Source organism: Hemitrygon akajei, chromosome 26 (genome assembly GCF_048418815.1).
Source record: "Hemitrygon akajei chromosome 26, sHemAka1.3, whole genome shotgun sequence".
NCBI classification, from domain to species: Eukaryota; Metazoa; Chordata; class Chondrichthyes; order Myliobatiformes; family Dasyatidae; genus Hemitrygon; species Hemitrygon akajei.
The window spans coordinates 61,136,758-61,158,440 of record NC_133149.1 but is presented as its reverse complement, the minus strand read 5'-3'; the positions used below and the strand labels follow the sequence as shown (position 1 = coordinate 61,158,440).

At 45.4% G+C, this 21,683-nt stretch overlaps 1 protein-coding gene across 1 annotated transcript in view; it reads right to left on the bottom strand.

The window, feature by feature from the left end:
- LOC140716731 (uncharacterized) overlaps positions 1–21,683 on the bottom strand; it is a 343,916-nt gene that overhangs the window by 310,622 nt on the left and 11,611 nt on the right. The window contains 2 exon segments of the mRNA XM_073029541.1: positions 17,713–19,318; positions 19,384–19,767. Coding sequence (XP_072885642.1) covers positions 17,713–19,318; positions 19,384–19,767 — 1,990 coding nt within the window.

Genomic DNA, 21,683 nt, shown 5'->3' with positions numbered 1-21,683 from the left:
TGAAATGATTAACAGACGTTCAGACAGTTACATGGATGGACTAGGTGTACCTGGATATGGCTGACAAGCGGGCAGGATATAAGCGTAGTTAGGGGCCTTGACTATAAAGAGCAGTTGGGCTAAATACTTATTCCAGTCTTTGTAATCCCATAAATCTATGATTCAATGGATAAATGGCAGATCTGGCAAATGCTCTAATGTTTCGTAACATTTGCTCCCATACTCTGCCAACCTGCAATTCGCGTCGCTCGTTATCTGCACAGCAGCCCCTTAATATAAACATGTACTTCATTACATTCTTCAGCTGTTTTTTGCACCCCGTCTACATTAGCCCACAGGCGCACGTGTTAGCCCACAAACTTATCCTTTGCAAGGTAAAGCGAGCAGTTGTTTGGTAAATGGCAAACGATAGAAGATACCAACTAAGGTCTTTGAATTTGCCTGATAGAGCGAACGACATAATCATCAAAAACTACAAAGGCTGTTCTCTTGGTGCAGTACCGTACCCCCAGAGTTTGTCAACAAATTGCGATAGTATTATGATATGGCAACAATGAATATAGAAATGAGACAAGGTTTTCATAAACAAAGAAATATTTATTTAAACACAGCTCTACAACAAATGAAAAGTAAACAAACGACTAACTGAACCGGAAGTTAACTGCTATATGGCAACTCGAACAGTTCTTAAAGCGATAAATGCGAACACAGTTCTTAAAAGTGGTAAATGCCAAAAGTCCGAATGATTTTACTGCTGATCCCCGCCGAAAAATGCCTTGCCGAAGGACTTACAATGAAGGAAATAAAAACGGTTTAAATGAACTGACCTTTTTCTTTGGCGAATAACGCTGCACCCAACCCTTTCTGCTTTTACAGCAGGGATTATCTCGGATGCAGGTTACTACCTTCTGAACGAGGATTCAATAATATTGATCCTGTAGTAAACCGCCCACGACACCAACTTTACTCGATTCTTCGGGTTCTCGCAGTTCGATAAATCTTCACTCTCTGACTGGACCAAAACTGGCAGCGTTGTGGCGAAATTGCCGGCAATACCCTTTGAGACTTAAGACAGAAATTAAAACTCTAATTTAAAACAAAACTGCGTCATGAGACGAATACGCAGCATAACGGAGTCACCGACGAATTAAACCACGAACTGACCTGCGTCACAGCAAGGCTTTCCCGTTTTATACCTGTTGAAACAGGCCATCACATGACCTCTCACTGGCGGGAAAATTACATCATGTGACCTCTCACTGGCGGGAACTTACATCACCCCATCATCACAAGACCGTTACATCATGATCTACAGATACTCAATTACATCATGGTCATAAGACAGTCACCCACGGTTTATGTAACAAGAGAAATTGAAAGAGAAACCCACTGTTAGTCAAATGACACTGTCCCTATTTACAACATTCCGTGCAAGAGCCTGAGCGCAAATATGAGTGATCTGCAATAAATTAACTTAATAGTATATGTAATTCGTGTGCACAATCGGAACGAAGACAACTACTATGAGATCTCTTTTTGCCATTTCTACCTGGTATGGGGGGTAGATTTCCAAATTCCACATATTCCCAGAGAAAGGATCGCAATCGCCGTTAAATTAATCACAAAGAATTGAAAAGTTATTCCAGCAGAGTCAAAACTGAACCGTTTGACTTGCTGTATTGTTGATATTAAAGACAAATACTGACCGATATCAAACAAGAGTTCTCAATTGGCTGATATGAGACGGAAAGACCTTCTTGTCCAAAGTCAAATGGCAAGTTCACCGAAGGAGCTGTCATGTTGTTTTTGTTGTAGAGACCCATTATTTTCTAAAGATACAAGCTGCGACATAGACACTATATATGGTAATCCTTCTTTCACTGGACACCATGACTGGCCGTACAGGTGTTTCACGTGGGAAAGCGTGGGAGTTCCCAAACAAAATATTTATCAGCAACAGATTCTACAATAAAACAACGTGCGACTGGCGACAACAAAAACAGTTCCGAAATGATTTATCAGAGATATATTGAAGGCAGGGGTCTTCTCACACACACGGAGAGCGCGAGTATAAGTTATTGTTATTTCCAGCGGATATCAACTCATTTCACTTTAACGCAAAGTGTCTTAACGGGTCAAATTTGACCGGTTTTGACATTTGACAGCAGTAACAATACCCTAAACGCCATTTGAAGCCGACATTTGATGACTTTTCCTGAAGTGACCTATTAATGTCAGACAGGCTATTTATAGATTCTAAATAGACTTGTGGCTCAAAATTTGCTACAGACGCTTGTTATGAGGGGATTCTCGGGCCGGGTCATAATTGATCCGGACCAAACTGTGAAGGTATAGAATATGAACAGGTTGCCTCGGTTAAATCCACTAACGGAAATATTGAGAATGCACCACCTGTGGATAAATCACCGCTGTTGGACGTCATTTTCCTCCCCACATTGGACACTCTGAGCCTTGTAAAACTTGCATAATGATGAAAGAAAAAAGATGAAATGAACATTGTCTGCAAATAACACACCTGGGAGAAATGTTAATGGAGAGAGATGCAGTGGATCGGTATGTTATTGGGAGAAATACGAACACTTCTTGTTAAACAGTGCAGTTCTGTGGGAAAAATGGTATGGAATAAATCTACTTTTACGGAGAGTTTTGTGAAACAGTCTCCTTACCTTAATCACAGGTGACACTGCTACCCCCATATCGGTTTAGACAATAAATAGGTGCAGTAGTAGGCCATTTGTCCCCTCGAGCCAACACAGCCACTCACTGTGATCATGGCTGATCATTCACAAACAGTACCCTGTTCCTGCGTTCTCCCCATTTCCCTTGACTCCGCTATATTTAAGAGCTCCATCTAACTCTTTCTTGAAAGCATTGGCCTCCACTGCCTTCTGAAGCAGAGCATTCCACAGATCCACAACTCTCTGGGTGATACGTTTTTCCTCAACTCCGTTCTAAATAGCCTACTCCTTATTCTTAAACTGTGGCTTCTGGTTTTGTACTCCCCCAACATCAGCAACATGTTTCCAGCCTCTAGCGTGTCCAATCCCTTAATAATCTTACATGTTTCAATCAGATCCCCTCTCATACTTCTAAATTGTGTATACAAGCCGAGTCGCTCCAATCATTCAACATATGACAATTGTGCCGTCCCGGGAATTAACCTCGTGAACCTACGCTGCACTTGCTCAATAGCAAGAACGTCCTTCCTCATATTTGGAGACCAAAACTGAACACAATACTCCAGGTGGGGTCTCACCAGGGCCCTCCACAACTGCAGAAGGAAATCTTTGCACTTATACTCAACTCCCCTTGTTATGAAAGTCAACATGCCATTAGCTTTCTTCACTGCCTGCTGTACCTGCATGCTTACTGTCAGTGACTGATGAGCAAGGACACATTGTACTTCCCCTTTTCCTAACTTGACACCATTCAGATAGTAATCTGCCTTCCTGTTCTTGCCACCAAAGTGGATAACCTCACATTAATCCACATTAAACTGCATCTGTCATGCATCTGCCCACTCACCCAACCTGTCCAAGTCACCCTGCATCCGATTAACACCCCCCTCATATTTCACTCTGCCACCCAGCTTTGTGTCATCTGCAAATTTGCTAATGTTACCTTTAATCCCTTCATCTAAATCGTTAATGCATACTGTAATGTATAATGTATAAGACTGCAGTCCCAGCACCGAGCCTTGCGGTACCCCACTATCACTGCCTGCCATTCTGAAAAGGACCCTTTAATCCCCAATCTTTGTTTCCTGTCTGCCAACCAATTTTCTATCCATGTCAGTACCCTGCCCCCAATACCATGTGTTCTACTTTTGCCTACTAATGTCTTATGTGGGACCTCATCAAAGGCTTTCTGAAAGTCCAGGTACACTACATCCACTGGCTCTCCGTTGTCCATTTTCATAATTACATCCTCAAAAAATTCCAGAAGTTTAGTCAAGCTGGATTTCCCCTTCGTAAATCCATGCTGACTCGGACCGATCCTGTTACTGCTATCTAAATGTGCCGCTATTTCATCTTTTATAATTGACTCCTGTATCTTTCCCACCACTGATGTCAGGCTAACTGGTCTATAATTCCTTGTTTTCCCTCTCTCTACTTTCTTACAAACTGGGATAAAATTAGCTACCCTCCAATCCTTAGGATCTATAGAACATTGGGAAATGATTACTCATGCGACCACGATTTCCAGAGCCATCTCTTTAAATACCTTGGGAACTGATGTACCACCAGGCCCTGGGAATTTATCAACCTTCAGTCCCATCAGTGTACCCAACACCATTTTCTGCCCAATCTATATTTCCTTCAGTACCTCCGTTACCCTAGGTCCTCTGACCGCTGTTAGAACTGTCTGTGTCTACCCTAGTGAAGACAGATCCAAAGTACCTGTTCAACCCGTCTGCCATTTCCTTGTTCCCCAGCATATATTCACCCATTTCTGTCTTCAAGGTCCCAACTTTGTTCTTAACTATTTTTTTTTCCTCTTCATATACCCAAAGAAGCTTTTACTATCCTCTTTATATTCTTGGCTAGCTTACCATCGTACCTCATCTTTGCTACCTGCATTGCCTTTTTGGTTATCGTCTGTTGCTCTTTAACAGTTTCCGAATTTTCTGGCTTCCCACTCATCTTTGCTATGTTATACTTATTCTCTTTTAATTTTCTACTGTCCTTGACATCCCTTGTCAGCTACGTTCGCCCCTTACTCCCCTTAGAATCTTTCTTCCTCTTTGGAATGAACTGATCCTGCACCTTCCGTATTATTCCCAGAAATTGCTGCCATTGTTGTTCCATTGTCATCCCTGCTAGGGTATCCTTCCAGTTAACTTTGGCCAGCTCCTCCCTCAAGGCTCCACAGTCCCCCATGTTCAACTGTAATACTAACACTTCCGATTTTCCGTTCTCGCTCTAAAATTGTAGATTAAAATTTATCATATTAAGGTCACTACCTTCTAATGGCTCCTTTAGCTCGAGTTCCCTTATCAAATCCGGTTCATTACACAACACTAAATCCAGAATTGCCTTCTCCCCCATAGGCTCCAGTACAAGCTGTTCTAGGAATCCATTTCGGAGGAACTCCACAAACTCCCTTTCTTGGGATCCAGTACAAACTGATTTTCCCTGTCTACCTGCATGTTGAAATGTGAGAAATAAAGTGGATGAGCTTGACATATGAGCTCCATAGTTGACATTACAACCGTAGTATTACCTTAGCGACATGCTACTTTTAGCTCTTGATTCAACTTGCACCCTATATCCAGGCTACTATTTGGGGGCCTGTAGATAACTCCCATTAGGGTCCTTTTGCCCTTACAATTTCTCAGTTCTATCCATACTGACTCTACATCTCCTGATTCTCTGTCACCCCTCGCAAGGGACTGAATTTCATTCCTCACCAGCGGAGCCACCCCACCCCCTCTACCCACCTGTCTGTCCTTTCGATAGGACGTATACCCTTGAATATTCATTTCCCAGCCCTGGTCCTCTTGCATCCATGTCTCTGTTATTCCTACTTGCCAATTTCCAACCGAGCCTCAAGCTCATCCACTTTATTTCTCACACTTCGTACATTCATATATATTACTGTTTATCCATTACTCCCCTCACTTCTCACACCGACCCCTACTCCACTTGGCCATACTCCCTGATCCCTTCCTGAGCTTTCTGCCCCTTTAATTCTGTTGTCCTTCGTAACTTTTCTTATTCTCTCTTTTCCTTTAACTACATCCTTATATTTCCAGTTCGTCTCCTCACCCCCCACTTCCCGTGTTTAGGCGTGATGACCTTCGAGATACATAACTAATGTAATCGTTTACGAAGTTGTTTATCATCCAGACTGACCACTGCTGTCGCACCAAACCGATCTGAAAGCAGTTGTGAACACTCCCCTTCCAGGAAAAGATTATTGAATTCAAAAATCAAATTAAATGTCCTCCCTTAATCTCAGAATCTTAATTCATTTCGCCTATTCTTACTACTGATAATTATTTGAGAGTGATAGTCCACGTTGTAAAAGTACTGAGACTAAGGATTATTTTATGAGAAACGCACCAATTATGTGTCATGGAGAAAGAATGTACAACGTTCTCGTTTGAAGGTGTGAACAAACAAAATTAAACATTGTTGTTATTTTGTGATTCCACCGAGGGAGCGATTTTAATGGCACGATGACGAAATTGATACAAATGAAAACAATTCTGAAGTGTTTGTTCAGTGTACTGTCACCGATGTGACTGACCACGTGGTGTGATTAATTGTCAGAGTGCCCGTTCCTCTCCTCTATAAGAACTTGCAAAGCAAACAACAGTAGATATCGGCAGTTGGACTATATTCAACTGATCACCAATTCAAACAGAAAATGGGATATCCAGCAATTTACTACATGGCGAGTATTTACTATCCTGTACTGGCAGCGATTGGTATCCCTGGTGAGTAACTGGAATTGGCTATTGTTGTATGTGTGTATTTTGCACTTGCAGCATTTTTTAAAGATGGTGCCTCATGTGATAAGTCTTTTAAATGTTTTGGGTTTAAATATATATTTTAATTTATTCTTTCATTTTTCTCTCGAAGTGTTACTCTATTCTGGTGTCCGATCATTTGGTCAATATTAACAAGTGATTGTGTTAATATTGCAACAGTTCTAGCATTTTTACCTTACTCCAACTTCCAGCGTCACCATCACGTATTGTTCTAAATCTGATTCTGCATCAATATTGAGATTCCCACGATTACATCGTTGCGAGACCCCTGGGTTTTTTTTTACTCTCTGATATGTATATTTTTACTGTTTATTTGTCTTTGAAATTGCCACAATAACGTGCAAAACTTCTCCGTTTTAGAACATAGAACATAGTACAGCATAGCACAGAACAGGCCCTTCGGCCAACAATGTTGTGCCGGCTCTTAAACGCTGCCTCCGATATAACCCCCCCCCCCACCTTAAATTCCTCCATATACCTGCTTTTCTGTGTCCTTCTTCCTTAGGTGGGTTTTAATCTAGATAAAATATGATTTATTTTATTTCCTACATCCATCTCACAACGTGAGAATGCCATTTTTTCTATTGCATCTCCGCCCCAATGTACAAATTCAACATTATTTGTCACCGGTAAATCAAAGAATCAATTTAGCTCTGCCGTCCCTCCTCTCCAAAATGTTATCTCCGAAGTAACAGTTTCCACGAGCGCATTTTGTGGCCGCAATATATAAAACCTTCAACATTCTCAGCTACAATCATGGGTCTGTCTAGATCAGGGGGTCGATACGCAGTCGATTGGAAAACCTGCTGTCAACTGCAAAGCTGCGGTTCAACTGTTACTCGGTTGCGTCGTTATCATCCAATCGAAGGACAGTGATGGAGCCTGTGCGAACAATATTTCCACTCTCGGAATCGAGGGCCGCCTCACCTGGCATAGGATCAGATGTCTGAGGCTCACTCAATCCGATACAACACATTTCTTTGCACCTATATCAAGTAAAATTTCAGGGATTTTGCGCATGGACCTAACTCGTCTTTGCTTCCTTGCAGTTAATTTAGTGGCGATTGTGATCCTATCTCTGGGAAACTCCCGTTACCTGTTGGGAATGGCAGCAGCTGATTTACTGGTTGTTATTATTGCTGTTGTACTCGGTCATATAAATAATATTTATATGTATTCCCTTACTTTGCTCATTACGCCGGTTTGCGCCGTGACGCTTGTCCTGAGGCACACAACTGTTCTGTTTGGCTCACGGTGGCTTTCACGTTCGATCGCTGCGTTGCAATCTGCAGTCAAAAGCTGCGGGAACGATACTGCACCGAGAGGACAGCGACTATTGTGATAGTAATTGTGTGTTTAGGAAGTTGTGCAAAGCGTATTCCATTAAACTTTGCGGTAGAACCTTACATTATCACTGACAACATACCCTGGAGATGCATTGCGACAGTGGAATACCTAACTTTACCGCTGTGGAAAGCATACCAGTTGTTTAACACCATCACTACACCTTTATTGCCGATCGGTTTGATTCTACTTTTTAATGCTTTAACAGTCAGTCATATTATCGCGGCAAACAGAGTTCGCCGGGGGCTCAGGAACAGCAGAGAGAAAAAGAATGATCCAGAGGTGGAGAACTGGAGAAAGTCAATAATTTTGTTGTTCACACTGTCAGCCAATTTCATATTGTTGTGGATCCCCTTTATTGTATATACTATGAACTGGCAAGTTCAGAATTACTCTTACACTGACAGATATTTGAACACCCCGACATATATCCTGCAACAGTTTGGGTTGATGTTGCAGTTTCTCTCCACCTGCACCATCACGTGCATCTACACTCTGACACAGAGGAAATTCAGGAAGCAATTGACGTATGGACTCAAACATCTGCTCAGATTAAGTGGTCGGCTCTGTAGATAAAACGCATGTCCGATTGTAAAGTTTGTTGGGAATTCAAATAAATGGTGATATCATTCAGATTTCCGGGAAGTTAACCATAATTTCATGCAGCCTGGTGGGAGAACGTTAATAACTTGTCATTACCGGTTAGTTCAGCAAAATTAACTCAGTTAACTTGGGCAGCTGTGCCAACGAATGAAGGCTCGCTAATGAGATCTTCACGTGAGCAGAGACTGCATTGAAAAATGCCAACCACCCACGTGATGCCGGTGTGATTTTTCTTCCATTTCTACAGTTCCATTACAATTCACAGATTAACGGTTTCTGACACACGAGTGGACTTTCTCGTTGAGAACCTGAGCAATATGTCGAGAACATGGAAAGCCCGTGACGGTTAAAGTGAGCTAGGATGATTGTAACATCCATTGCATTGGTGCTTTTAGAATGCCTTTCCGTTCTGGAAAAGCGTGGTCCTTTACATAAACGGAAATTTAATAAGGATACCATCGTCTGACCCATAAATGGACATGCTTAGCAGCTGACTTCGATGGGTTGTTATGCAGCTGTGGCGTGTAAATGCAAGCCGGCTTGTCTTCCACTGAGGTTTGGTGCTTATACCCAATCTAGAACCATGGTGATTCTAAGACAAGAGCCGCTTATCTTTGGAAGGATGTGCTGAAACTGGAGACGGTTCAAAGGCGGTTACTAAAATGGTTCCAGGATTGAATGGCTTATCAAATAAAGAACATTTAATGGTTATCACTACAGCTTTATTCCCGATTGGTTTGATTCTATTGGTGAAAGTAATATTTGTAATGTTGTTTCGCTTAGGAAGCACGCGGCTCTTTATGAAAACTGGTTTAAAAATGTCTGGTAAACGAAACTCTCATTTGACCTGTGTTACGTACCCCGTACCTGGGTTTACAGACCAGCAGAAATAGAAGGATCCGTTGGAGTCTGGTGGTACCAAAAAACTAAAGGTGTTTATTAGTAAACTACACAATACAGTATCAAAAATGCAAATATACATATAAAACAGGTTAGCAATAATAAACATAGAAGTGTAGGAATAATAATCAACAATAATAAACAAGCTCTATCAATGTCTAGGGGTAAATGAATTGTCATAGAAGAAGATAAAGTTCAGTTCGGTCCATGTGTGCTGAGGTAGTTATGGTTGTGTTGCAAGAGAGAGAGAGAGAGAGAGAGAGAGAGAGGGAGAGGAGAGAGGGAGAGAGGGGAGAGAGGGGAGAGAGGGGGAGAGAGGGAGAGAGAGAGGAGAGAGAGAGAGAGAGGAGAGAGAGAAGAGAGAGAGAGAGAGAGAGAGAGAGAGAGAGAGAGAGAGAGAGAGAGAGAGAGAGGAGAGAGAGAGAGAGACGGCAGCCAGCAAACCTTAGGTTGTATTGTAATTCCGTTGTACCGTTGTGGTCATTCGGTTATGACCCTCCGCTCTCGGCCAGACCGTTCTTCTGTGCTGGACTCAGCACTCTGGCATGAGTGGACAAACACACGTCCCCACCGGCCCTGCTGTAACACTGTGAGCTTTGTTGACCGATCTCCTGATTCGGTCCTCGAAGCCCCCACCTTTCTGTGGGTGCACAACACTCGGTCAGTGTCCACTGGTGTTTCTGAGGGTGTCTCCCCACACCTGTCTTTTATCCCCATTGACGGGGTATCAGCCATCCGTCAACTCAAAATGACCATGTTCATCAAATCAGGCCACTCCTGCTGTCTCCTTAGGAATGTTAACGAGCAAAGTAACGTCCTTGTAGCGAAAGGTATTACAATCCAGGAAGAAGCCATAATACATAAATCAACTGTGTCTCTCTCTCTTATCTGTAGCAGATGTTCCTGCCTCTGTGCTTCATCTCTCTCTCTCTCTCATTAGCAGCATAGCAATAGCAATAGTTCATAGTACTCAAAGGGTTAACTCTGCACCCCATTTCCATCAGGTCTGTTCAGCACTCATAACACCTGTAAATGGACATGTTTAGCAGTCTGACTCCGTGGAGTTATCAGAAATTACGTTGGTGAGTGAAGCTTCTCTGTACAATCAAGCATCGCTAAATAACGTTGTATTCTCGGGGGTAGGAGAAGTGACTGATCTCATCGAAGCTCTTGATTCTACCAAATACACCGCACCGAAAACCAGATGCACAGAAAGTTCCTGACTTTCTTCACCTCCGAAGTAGTCTGGTGTCAGAACCTCTGGTTTCTTCCTCCTGAAACCAATAATCAGCTCCTTGGGTAACAGGTTGTTATTGTGTTTATTTTAGTGTTGTTGTTTATTCCATCTCCCTGCTATGGTTGCAAGGACGAGGCTGAGGATGAACCCTAGCGCAGGACAGAGGCGCGGAGGCAGAGTTGTGAGGCGTTAGCACCGTGGCGAACGGGGAACCGGTATCCAGCAGAGTCTTTACACGGAGACAGTGTTTACGTAGAGTATCCAGGGAATGATGCAGAGCTTAGAACTGGCAGTCCTGAGGAATCAGGAAACGAGGTGTACTCACACTAGAGTCGAACAACGAACTGGCAAAGCATGGCCGTGACGCCCGAGTTTTACCCTGTTTTCGCTAATGAGAACCATGTGTTCTGTAATTAGTGGAACTGAGAATGATTGGAAATCAGACGAGGGGATTAATGCCCAATTAAGGAGGTAATAGCAAGATGGGGAATTGCCAGACGGGTCCATGATAGTACCGAACCCCCCCCCCCCCCCTTCAGCGGGAGCCTCCAGGCGATCCTCCAGGCTTGTCCCGATGGTCCGGATGGAAGTCTTGGATGTGAGTGTAAACTGAAATTTACCAGAACAAATAACTACACCACAAACAAGTCTTTATTTAATCTTTCACCCGTTTATTTGTTCCAATTCAGCCGGCGAGAAAGGACTCGGAGCCGATCATCAGGAAGACTGAGTATCTCTCTCTCTCTCTCTCTCTCCCCGGCAGCTCGCAACGAGCTTTCTGTCTAACACTCAGAAACATGACAATTTATAGAACTGGCGGAACAAAGAACAGTCGGTTCCATGGACATTCCCACCAAATCAGTTACAGCAAAACTTAGTTAATTAGATAAGAGTGTACACTAAATCACAGGTTTTACTTCCAGACAAACTCTAGCTTTATCTGTAAAACTTCGACAGACAAAGGTGGGAACATAGATCAATGACGTCACATCGTGGGGCATGATGTAGGCAACCTAGAGCTAAGGGTGAAACCTTCAACCAGGTCAGTCCAGTTTCTGGTGTAAGTTTGTCCAGCTGATCATTCACGGTACTATTGGCTGGTTCCACTATGCCGGCTGCTTTCAGAAGGCAGGTGCAGTGGAACTGCTGTTTTATAGCAAGTTCTTTACAGACTTCCTCATTTATTTTGGCTACAAAATGTGGCGCATTAAACGAGTTTATCATTTCTGGAAGTCCATAGTGAGGAATTATTTATTTTAGAAATATTTTCACAACAGTCATCTACTAAATGCATCTACTGTCACTAAGCAATACTGATAACAATGTACTCTAGGAAATTCTATAAAACCAAGCTGTAAACAAGAAAAAAGGCCCGCCAGACAAGGGGGTAGTTCCGGAAACAAAAGGCACTTTCTTTCCAGCATTCATTCTTTTAGAAATTAAACATGCTTTGGCTCGCTTTTCAAGTCAAGTCAAGTCACTTTTATTGTCATTTCGACCATAACTGCTAGTACAGTGCATAGTTCAAATGAGCAACGTTTTTCAGGACCATGGTGTTACATCACACAGTACAAAAACTAGACTGAACTATGTAAAAAACAACACAGGGAAAGCTACACTAGACTACAGACCTACACAGGACTGCATAAAGTGCACAAAAACAGTGCAGGCATTACAATAAATAATAAACAGGACAATAGGGCAAGGTGTCAGTCCAGGCTTCAGGTATTGAGGAGACTGATGGCTTGGAGGAAGAAACTGTTACATCGTCTGGTCGTGAGAGCCCGAATGCTTCGGAGCCTTTTCCCAGACGGCAGGAGGGAGAAGAGATTGTATGAGGGGTCCTTCATAATGTTGTTTCCTTTGCGGATGCAGCGTGTAGTGTGAATATCCATGATGGCGGGAAGAGAGACCCCGATGATCCTCTCAGCTGATCTCACTATCCGCTGCAGGGTCTTGCGATCCGAGATGGTGCAATTTCCGAACCAGGCAGTGATGCAGCTGCTCAGGATACTCTCAATAAACCCCTGTAGAATGTGATGAGGATGGGGGTGGGAGACGGACTTTACTCAGCCTTCGCAGAAAGTAGAGACGTTGCCGGGCTTCTTTGCTATGGAGCCGCTGTTGAGGGATCCGGTGAGATTCTCCGTCAGGTGAACACCAAGAAATTTGGTGCTCTTTACGATCTCTACCGAGGAGCCGTCGATGTTCAGCGGAGAGTGGTCGCTCTTTGCCCTCCTGAAGTCAACAACCATCTCTTTTGTTTTTGTTCACATTAAGGGACAGGTTGTTGGCTCTGCACCAGTCCATTAGCCGCTGCACCTCCTCTCTGTGAGCTGACTCGTTGTTCTTGCTGATGAGACCCACCACGGTCGTGTCATCGGCGAACTTGACGATATGGTTCGAGCTGTGTGTTGCAGCACAGTCGTGGGTCAGCAGAGTGAACAGCAGTGGACTGAGCACGCAACCCTGGGGAGCCCCCGTGTTCAGTGTGATGATGTTGAAGATGCTGTTCCCGATCCGGACTGACAGAGGTCTCCCAGTCAGTAAGTCTAGGATCCAGTTGCAGAGGGAGGTGTTCAGGCCCAGTAGGCTCAGCTTTCCAATCAGTTTCTGAGGGATGATTGTGTTGAATGCTGAACTGATGTCTATGAACAGCATCTGAACGCATGTGTCTTTTTTGTCCAGGTGGGTTAGGGCCAGGTGGAGGGAGGTAGCAATGGCAGCATCTGTTGAGCGGTTGGGACGGCACGCAAACTGCAGGGGGTCCAGTGAGGGGGGCAGCAGGGTCTTGATATCCTCATGACGAGCCTCTCGAAACACTTCATGATGATGGATGTGAGTGCAACGGCTTCTTCGGCACGGGGACGATGGTGGCGGCCTTGAAGCACGTTGGAACGGTGGCGCTGCTCAGGGAGATGTTGAAGATGTCAGTGAGAACAACTGCTAGCTGGTCTACAGGTGATGTTGTCCTGTAATTGGTGATGTCCTGGATGCCCTTCCACATGCGCCTCGTATCGCCGCTGTCCTGGAAGTGGCTGTGGATTAGCTGGGCGTGTGCACGCTTTGCAGCTGCTTTCTGGAAATCAGGGTGCCAGCAAGATTGTAATAATGTATTAACCATTCAACCATTCCCTCCTTGCCCAGGCGTGTACAATTATATACATAATCTATCAAAAATAGGTAAGAACACAGACCTGACCTGCAGAGGTCACCCATACATTGTTCTGAGGTTTAAGGTGGCAAACCATGTGGGAACATAGTTCGCGCTCTCCTTCAGGGGCGTCCTCCTGAAACGTACGTATCTCCCCCATGTCTGGCATCCCCGTCCTTAGATTTTGTCTAATAGGAGCTTGCTGGGTTCCCGAGGTGTCTAAAAGTGTGGGATTCGAGGCTGTCTGTCTAGCTGCTGCATCAGCCCTGGCATTACCCTAGATATCTCATCAGATTCCCCAGTATGGGCTGCACATTCTATAATAGACAAAACTCGAGGTAGCTGTAGAGTGCTGAGTAAGTTGTTTGCAAAGGTAGGTTAAAATGGGGTAGCCAAAACAAGTCAGGAAACCCTGAAAGCTCTGTAGTCCGTGCATAACGGGAGTCTGTGTAAAAGTTCTCATTTAAATCTGTTGCTAGGATACAGGCACGAGTTAGAGTGAGCAGCTCAGCCTTCTGGGCGGAAACAGCTGTTTCGAAAGAGGCTGACGTCACTGTCCGTCATTATCACATAGCCAGGACATCGTTTCCTCGCTGGATTACCAGAGACCTTCCATCCTCACAAAATGTTGCCTCCGGCTTGAGGGGGTAATGTGGAAGGGGTGGGAGAGTCTGTCCTTTCACGGTGATCCAAACAGGGGGGTGAATTTGGTGCGGCCGACTTCTTGGCCTGAAATTATCCGGAGATGTGGTACAACGTCTTGGGTTCCGTCAATATTAAAAGAGTGTCTTACCAGATGTCCGGTCTTCACCTTTGATTCCTTCCAGTATCGGAGTTGGCCCGCAGCCAAGTCCGGCCAGTCTCCCTTGGTGCTAGAGGCTTGTTTCATCAGGGTACAGGCAAGAAACCCACGCTCTTTAGCTTGAACCCCGGGCAAACCCTAATGGTGGTATGGGGAAGCACCAATCCTGTCTGTCACCAAAGGAAACCTGGAACTTCGGCCAGTAATGCACTGCCCTCTTTTCCTTTAGCCTCTCCAGTCACGGTGACTTTGAACTTCTGTCCCTCGAGGGGTGCATAATATCGGCTTTCCTCAGTTGAGCACCACGTAGGGGTCAAATGAGGGTCTGCCTCCGGCAGAGAGGGTTCAGACGAAGTGGAGTCCAGATTCAGTGCCCACCACTGGAGGGGGATTCGGTAACTGGAGAAGCTGTCAGTTGTTCGCTAGTCCGTGTATAGAATCTCCACTTGCAATGGACAGAGCAAGTCTCACTCTGCTAGATTACACCCCAGACTGGTGGTGGCTGTAAATGAAACCTCACACTGGGTCCCCCTGAAATTCCATGTGTGTTCCGTGCCATTATTAGAGGTTTGGTCTCCTGCGAGAGTGCGTAGCGGGCCACAAATCGCTCCCAATAGTCTGGCCCCAATTCCCCAGGGTTACGTTTGGATTCAAGTACTTTAGTGATGTTTACAGGTTGTTGGAGAGCCCTCTCCAAGGCTTGAATAATCTGATCTGTCTGTTAATTCTCATCATGGATTCCCACCTGTAACTCTTGATAGGTTTGGTATCTTAATTCTGCCTTCCATTCCCGCCCCTCATCAGCTGAGAGAATCATGCAGCAGAGACCGAATGAATCTTGCGGGGTCACATTATACATTTGTATAGTACTGCGGACATACCGAGCAATCTGTGCTGGGTTTTCTTTTCTAACTGGGGCCGGATTCATGATCACTATCATTTCTTGAGGCTTCCAGGGTGCGTACACAGGAATCACTGAGAGCTGTCCCTCCTCCGCTGCTCATGGATTAGGCAGCATTCGGGTGGGCAATTGTCTCTGTGGAGCCATTAACTCTGGGGTTTTAGTGGATTCTTCCCTCCCTGTCTCGTAATAATCCTCGGTATTCCCTTTCTGGATCTGAGGGTATAGAGAGCCTCCCCTTACCCGCTGCCGCTGCTTTACCCGAGTGGTCACCGTATCTGAGTACTGGGAGGATTGGGGTTCGGGAGCACTGGGTGCACTCGGCCCCTGGTAAGGTGGGGGGAGTACGGTGGGTGCCCACTCCTCATCACGGTCACCGTCCTCAAACAGGATCTGTATCCCAGACATGGGTTCGGGATCCCTTGTTTCCCTGTCAGTTCGAACTTTAGACTGACGTTCCTGCCCTTCTCTCCTATCTAGGCCGGCCTTGGTTTGCTGACGTTGTTTTTCCTGCTCTCGCTTTTGGCGCCCATTCACCCATTCACACTCCGCCTTTAGCGTCTTCTGCAGTACGTACCTCTCTCCCTTTGTCACACGCATTATCCCTCCAACTTGCTCATCATGTACTGTTCCACTTTGCATCTGCCTTATCCTTCCATTGCCTTTTCAACAATTTCCACTTCTTCCCACAGTTCATCTTCCATATCAAATTTACTGCTTGTTCTCAAGAGGTGATATCGCAGTCTCCCGCTCAGTGGCCACATTTCCCCCCAATCTTTTTTATTCAGCGCTGCAGTCAACATTCACAAATCTTTTTCCTTGTCTGGAAAACTCTCACACACATTGTGTAGGGCTGCTCTCGGCCCACTCGTATCACTCGTCTCCATGCCCTCTAAGTAATTTACCCGGCACGAAGCCTCCTGCTCGATTAACAATCAGATAAATTTACCCAGCAGGCACCGCCTGCTGAATTGATAAATTTACCCAGCACGTCTGTCTCCTGCCCAGTTAGTGAAATTAACCCGGTACCGCCTCCTGCTCAATTAATAAAATTTGCCTACTTTCTACAAGTCTTCCGACAGATACTTTCCCGATCCTGTCAAGGTATGCAAGCAGCCCTCGGCGAGGAACCGTGCCTCCAAAGGAACTACCGGAGAGCGACAAAAGGTGAAATACCCGTTGGGCGCCCGGTCGGTCTCCGCAGTCCCCGGAGTGGTCCGGCCGCTTACTCAGTCTGTCTGCTTCGCACTCTCTGTATTGGGATCCTGTTCGTGACGCCCAATGTTAAAGTCGAATCTGAATAAAACTCGGGAGACCAGTGCCTCTAGGCACCACAGTTTATTGGATTCTCTTGCAAGAGTTTGAGACCCAGTTATCAAAGGGAAGGCATGTCAGTGCTGCCAACCATCTGACAAGTGGACTCTCTCAGTCAAGTTACAGCAGTAATATTTATACATAGTAAGTCCCATACGTCACTGTTGCAAGCTGCTATTAGAACCAAGTCTGTTAGTGCAAAACTTAAGGTCTTAGATAACAGAGTGCACTAACTCAAGGCTTGAATATAGACGGATATACAGTCCAGTCCTTATCAGCTATTCCCTTTGCAAGGTCCTGACTTCATTCCAGACAGATGTTCATTGCTGTCCTTATCAATGAGTGCTTACTCAAACACGGGTACAATATACATTATCAAATTCTCAATGTCCCTCTGACAATTAAAAGGAAACCAGTATAAGCCGTTTACTTTCTTAACTGCTGAAGACAGAGTTTACTTTTGTTCAAAAATTCCTATTCAGTCCCACTTATTCTTTTAGCTGGAGGTTACTTGGGTTCAAAATGATTTTTTATATATCCGCATTTCCTCAGAATGGTTTCTCCCCAGTGTGAGTTTGCTGAAGTCTCGAGAGCTGAGATGAACGACTGAATCCTTTCCCACATTCAGAGCAGACGAACGGCTTCTCCCCAGTGTGAACTCAGAGATGTAACTTCAGTTGAGATGACTGGGTGAATCCTTTCCCACATTCATAGCATGTGAATGGTTTCTCCTCACTGTGATCTAACAGGTGCGTTAATAGACTAAAACGCCGAGTGAATCCTTTCCCACAGTCTGAGCAGGTGAACGGCCTCTCCACAGTGTGAACAAACTGATGTTCTTTCAGATGAACTGAATCAGTGAATCCCTTCTCACATTCTGAGCAGATGAATGGTTTCTCCTCAGTGTGAATTTGCTGGTGTCTCAGGAGTTGAGATGAACGAATGAATCCTTTCCCACATTCTGAGCAAGTGAATGGCTTCTCCCCGGTGTGGACTCTCTGATGTAACTTCAGTTGAGCTGACTGGGTGAATCCTTTCCCACATTCAGAGCATGTGAACGGCTTCTCCCCAGTGTGAACTCGCTGGTGGCTGTGTAGGTTGGACGAGTGAGTGAATCCCTTCCCACATTCTGAGCAGATGAATGGTTTCTCCCCAGTGTGAATTTGCTGGTGTCTCAGGAGTTGAGATGAACGAATGAATCCTTTCCCACATTCTGAGCAAGTGAATGGTTTCTCCCCAGTGTGAATTTGCTGGTGTCTCAGGAGTTGAGATGAACGAATGAATCCTTTCCCACATTCAGAGCATGTGAACGGCTTCTCTCCAGTGTGGATTCGCTGATGCTCCTTCAGTTGAGCTGACTGGGCGAATCGTTTCCCACATTCAGAGCATGTGAACGGCTTCTCCCCAGTGTGAACTCGCTGGTGGCTGTGTAGGTTGGACGAGTGAGTGAATCCCTTCCCACAGTCAGAGCAGGTGAACGGCCTCTCCCCAGTGTGAACTCGCTGATGTACCTTCAGTTCAGATGACCGAACAAATCCTTTCCCACATTCAGAGCAGGTGAATGGCTTCTCCTCAGTATGAACTCGCTGATGTGACTTCAGTTGAGATGACCGAGCAAATCCTTTCCCACATTCAGAGCAAGTGAATGGCTTCTCCCCAGTGTGGACTCGCTGGTGTCTGTGTAGGTTGGACAAGTGAGTGAATCCCTTCCCACACTCAGAGCAGGTGTACGGCCTCTCACTAGTGTGAACTCGCTGATGTACCTTCAGTTCAGATGACCGAACAAATCCTTTCCCACATTCAGAGCAGGTGAATGGCTTCTCCCCAGTATGAACTCGCTGATGTGACTTCAGTTGAGATGACCGAGCAAATCCTTTCCCACACTCAGAGCAGGTGAACGGCCTCTCCCCAGTGTGAACTCGCTGATGTACCTTCAGTTCAGATGACCGAACAAATCCTTTCCCACATTCAGAGCAGGTGAATGGCTTCTCCTCAGTATGAACTCGCTGATGTGACTTCAGTTGAGATGACCGAGCAAATCCTTTCCCACATTCAGAGCAAGTGAACGGCTTCTCCCCAGTGTGGACTCGCTGGTGTCTGTGTAGGTTGGACAAGTGAGTGAATCCCTTCCCACACTCAGAGCAGGTGTACGGCCTCTCACTAGTGTGAACTCGCTGATGTACCTTCAGTTCAAATGACCGAACAAATCCTTTCCCACATTCAGAGCAAGTGAATGGCTTCTCCCCAGTGTGGACTCGCTGGTGTCTGTGTAGGTTGGACAAGTGAGTGAATCCCTTCCCACACTCAGAGCAGGTCTACGGCCTCTCACTAGTGTGAACTCGCTGCTATAACTTCAGTTCAAATGACCGAACAAATCCTTTCCCACATTCAGAGCAGGTGAACGGCTTCTCCCCAGTATGAACTCGCTGATGGGACTTCAGTTCAGATGACTGAGCGAATACCTTCCCACATTCAGAGCAAGTGAACGGCTTCTCCCCAGTGTGAATTCGCTGGTGTCTGTGCAGGTTGGACGAGTGAGCGAATCCCTTCCCACAGTCTGAGCAGGTGAACTGCCTCCCCCAGTGTGAACTCGCTGATGTACCTTCAGTACAGATGACCGAGCGAATCCTTTCCCACATTCAGAGCAAGTGAACGGCTTCTCCCCAGTGTGGACTCGCTGATGTGACTTCAGTTGAGATGACTGGGTGAATCCCTTCTCACAGTCTGAGCTTGTGAATGGCATCTCCCTAGTGTGAACTAACTGATGTTGCAGCAGGTGATTTGACTGAGTGAATGCCTTCCCACAGTCTGAGCAGGTGAATGGCCTCTCCCCAGTGTGAACTCGCTGGTGTCTATGTAGGTTGGACGAGTGAGTGAATCTCTTCCCACAGTCTGAGCAGGTGAATGGCCTCTCCCCAGTGTGAACCCGCTGGTGTCTATGTAGTGTGGACGAGTGAGTGAATCTCTTCCCACAGTCTGAGCAGGTGAACGGCCTCTACTCAGTGTGAACTCGCTGCTGTTCATTCAGTTGAGATTATTGAGTGAACCCGTTCCCCTATTCAGAGCAGGTGAACGGCTTCTCCCCGGTGTGAACTCATTGGTGTCACTGTGGTCTGTTTGAGCATGTGAATGTCTTCCCACCATCCAAGCAGGTCAATGTCCTCTCACTGGTGAACTTTAGGATATATCTTCAGCATCAACAATGGAACGAATTGCTTCCCACTTGCAGAATAGGTGGAGCATCTCACTCTGGTGTGAACTTGCTGATGTATCTTCAGGCTGGATGACTGAGTAGTTTCCCTCCCTCACACAGAGCAGGTGAATGGCCTCTCCCCACGGTGAACTCACTGGCCTGTCTGTGGGTAGGGTGTGAGTGAATCCCCTCCCACACTGAGAGAAGGAGAATGATATCTCCCCACGGTGAACTCACTGGCCTGTCTGTGGGTAGGCTGTGAGTGAATCCCTTCCCACACTGAGAGAAGGAGAATGATATATCTCCATGGTGAACTCACTGGCGTGTCTGTGGGTAGGCTGTGAGTGAATCCCTTCCCACACTGAGAGAAGGAGAATGATACCTGACTACGATCAATTCTCTGGCAATTCAGAAAGTCAGAAGTTTTGAATCCCTTGTAGTTTTGAAGTTTTGAATGCAGTTGAAGAACTGATCTCCAGTGAACAAATGTTGGTGTGTTCACAGCACCCCGGTTCCAGTGGATTTCACTGAGTTACAACAGAAAATTTGATTTCAGAGACAGAACACATTACCAGATGGTATGAGATAATGCTTCATCTCCATGGATTGACAACAGATGTGTTGGTGATGCAAAGAAAATATTTGGTCACTCCTTAAATATCCAGAGTCAGCAAAACTGATGTGTTGTTGTGTTTGAGATTCCCGTGCACAAGTGTGCTGTCATTTCAAACCTGTAAAAATATTTGCAAAATACATCAATGGGTGAAGGACAGTATTTCAGGAGAGATTATAATCTGTGGTGAGAACATAAGAACATAAGAAATAGGAGCCGGAGTCGGCCACTTGGCTCGTCGAGCCTGCTCCGCCATTTAATAAGAACATGGCTGATCTGGCGATGGACATCTCCACCTACCTGCCTTTCCCCCATAACCCTTAATTCCCCTACTATGCCAAAATCTATCCAACCTGGTCTTAAATATATTCACTGAGGTAGTCTCCACTCCTTCATTGAGCAGAGAAATCCACAGATTCACCACCCTCTGGGAAAAACAGTTCCTCCTCATCTCCATCCCAATTTCACCCAAATCTTGAGGCGACATCCTCTAGTTCTAGCCTCATCCACCAGTGGAAACAACTTTCCTACCTCTATCTTATCTATTCCTTTCATAATTTTACACGCTTCGATATGTTCTCCTTTGAATGAGAGCTCTGGCATCACAATTTTACCAATTTCAACTCAAGTTGGGGGTACTCATCTTGAGATATACCCCAGGCTACCGTGGGAAGTGAGGGAGGAAAATGCTGGATGTCTGGTGATGATCTTTGCACCATCAGTAGAGAGGGGATAAGTACCAGAGGATGAGAAGACATTGTTCTAATTTCAGGTAAGCCAGATAAGCCAGGAAATTACAGACCAGTGGTTCTTACTTCAGAGGAGGGCACGCTGTTGGAGAAGCTCCTGAGAGGCAGCATTTCTGAGCATTTGGAGAAGCATAATCTGATGTGGGACAGTCAGCGTGGCTCTGTCTAGGACAGATCGTGCCTTATGAACCTGATTGATTTCTTTGAGGATGTAACAAAACACACTGATGAAGGTAGAGCATTGGATGTAGTATGCATGGCTTTCAGTGAGACTTTTGATAAGATTCCTCATGCAAGGCTCATTCAGAAAATAATGAGGCAAGGATCCAAGTAGACCTTGCTTTGTGGATCCAGAA